The sequence below is a fragment of the Apis dorsata genome, unplaced genomic scaffold (assembly GCF_000469605.1).
Source record: "Apis dorsata unplaced genomic scaffold, Apis dorsata 1.3 scaffold_1001, whole genome shotgun sequence".
Taxonomy (NCBI): domain Eukaryota; kingdom Metazoa; phylum Arthropoda; class Insecta; order Hymenoptera; family Apidae; genus Apis; species Apis dorsata.
Window position 1 is genome coordinate 16,640 of NW_006264102.1, and position 2,049 is coordinate 18,688.

At 18.3% G+C, this 2,049-nt stretch overlaps 1 protein-coding gene across 1 annotated transcript in view; it reads right to left on the reverse strand.

The window, feature by feature from the left end:
• Positions 1–27: 27 nt before the first annotated feature.
• The window catches only part of LOC102679560 (CAAX prenyl protease 1 homolog), a 2,760-nt gene continuing 738 nt past the window's right edge, over positions 28–2,049 (reverse strand). Inside the window, 5 exon segments of the mRNA XM_031514456.1 lie at positions 28–546; positions 840–983; positions 1,058–1,570; positions 1,641–1,844; positions 1,980–2,049. The exon segment at positions 1,980–2,049 is cut by the window's right edge and continues 5 nt beyond it. Coding sequence (XP_031370316.1) covers positions 328–546; positions 840–983; positions 1,058–1,570; positions 1,641–1,844; positions 1,980–2,049 — 1,150 coding nt within the window. The 3' untranslated portion in view covers positions 28–327.

The window sequence follows — 2,049 nt, forward strand, 5'->3', positions numbered from 1 at the left end:
TTAATAATTATTTACTATTATTTTATAAATTATATTTATATAATTATTTATAATTATTTGAAATAACATTTTCATTTAAATAAAATAATTTTAAATTTTTATATATATATCGTAATTATAGAATATTAATTACATAAGTATACATATTCTTATTTTTAATTCTAATTTTTAATTATGATTATTATTTAATTATATATATCATTTGAAAATTATAAAATCATTATATGATTATACTATACAATGTTTTACAATTGTTATTGTATTATGATATATTAAGGTAATATAGTGTAGTATAGTAATATAAAGTAATATAAAAAAATATTAAAATTAATTTTCTTTATCAATAACTTCAAGTCTTTCAAGGAGTTCTGGATGGCTATGATACCAACTAGAATACAATTTATCATAAAGAGGATAACTAAGATTATCCTTTTGTAGCTTAATTAAAGAGCTTTTTAATGCTTCTCCATGTCCTAAATTTTTTGCAAATTTATCTGCTTCAAATTCAAATCTTCTTTTAAATATAACTGTTATAAATTGGAATAACTAAAAAATTATAATAAATTTTATAAATATTATTTTAGACACAATTATTTGATGTAAATAAAATATAAATAAATTGCATTTCAAAATTACAAAATAGTTTTCAATTTTAAAATTTTATTCTCTAGATAAATTTTTTAAGTATTTAAATTAAGTTTTATATTAATTTATATTAGTAAGTAAAATTCTCAAATAAAATTTCAAGTAAAATATTTATGTAATAGAATGCATTATACAAACTATTTTGTATTATACAAAAACTTTTTGAATTTTTATTAAATATAAATCAAACTTACCACATTTGGAGGATTTGAAATATACATAGTAACAATAATAAGTCCTATAAATGTAGGTTGAGTATCCATAAATCCAAAAGCTTCATATATAGGTTTATAATTAATAAGTTTTGCATATAGAAAAATATTCATCAATAAATGTAACTATAAAAATATTTTTTTATAAATTAAAAAATAAAAAATAATATAAAAAAATAAATAAAAATTTTAAAATTTACTTGTCCAAATATAAATCCTTTTAATGCATGACTGTGTTTCCAATGTCCTAATTCATGTGCTAATATTGCTAATACTTCATCTGTATTACATCCTTTTATATCTGCTTCATTTTTTGTTGGTTTAAAATATTCCTTTACTAAAGTATCATATAAAACAATTCTTTTATGTTTATAAAAACCATAGAGATATGCATTGCTATGTGAAGATCTTTTTGAATTTTCAACAATAAATATTTTATAAAGAGGATAATTAATTGATGCTGCTAATGCTTCAATTTTTGTTTTCAAATCTCCATTTGGAAGAGGTGTATATTTATCAAAGATTGGTGCAATTACTTCTGGATAAATGATCATAAGAAAAAGTGCAGCAACTATTAAAAATATCCAAAGATAAAGAAAGCAATACTCTCCTCCACTTTTTATAATCCATATTACAGCACATAAAAGAGGTACTACAATTATTTGATGTACAATGAATTTAAGAAGCTGATCTTTGGCAAAGAATAATGGTGTCTAAAATTTATAATATTAAATTAACAAGATAAAAAAACATTATTTAATATTAAAATTTTTATTTTCTTACCTCTTTGTTAAATCCATAGGCTTGTTCCACAACAAATGTAAAATAAACTTTAAATGGTAAAAATATTATATCATTAATAGTACTTAAAATGAACATACAAATACCACTCAAGAGAATTTCATTTTCATCATTAAAGCCAAAATATTTAATTAAATTAATGCTCCATAACCAAAATCGATGATAACATAAAGTTAATAAGAATATCTATAAATATTCAAATATATATAATATTATAGAAATTATATAATTTTTTTTTAAATATTATAATATATTTTATATAATTAAGTAAAAATTAATAATTAAAAATATATAACATATAATTAAATAAAAATTTCATACCATGGTACAAAGTTCAGAATATATACTTTCAAAACTATCAAACTTTAATCTATCTAATAAATAATTATGT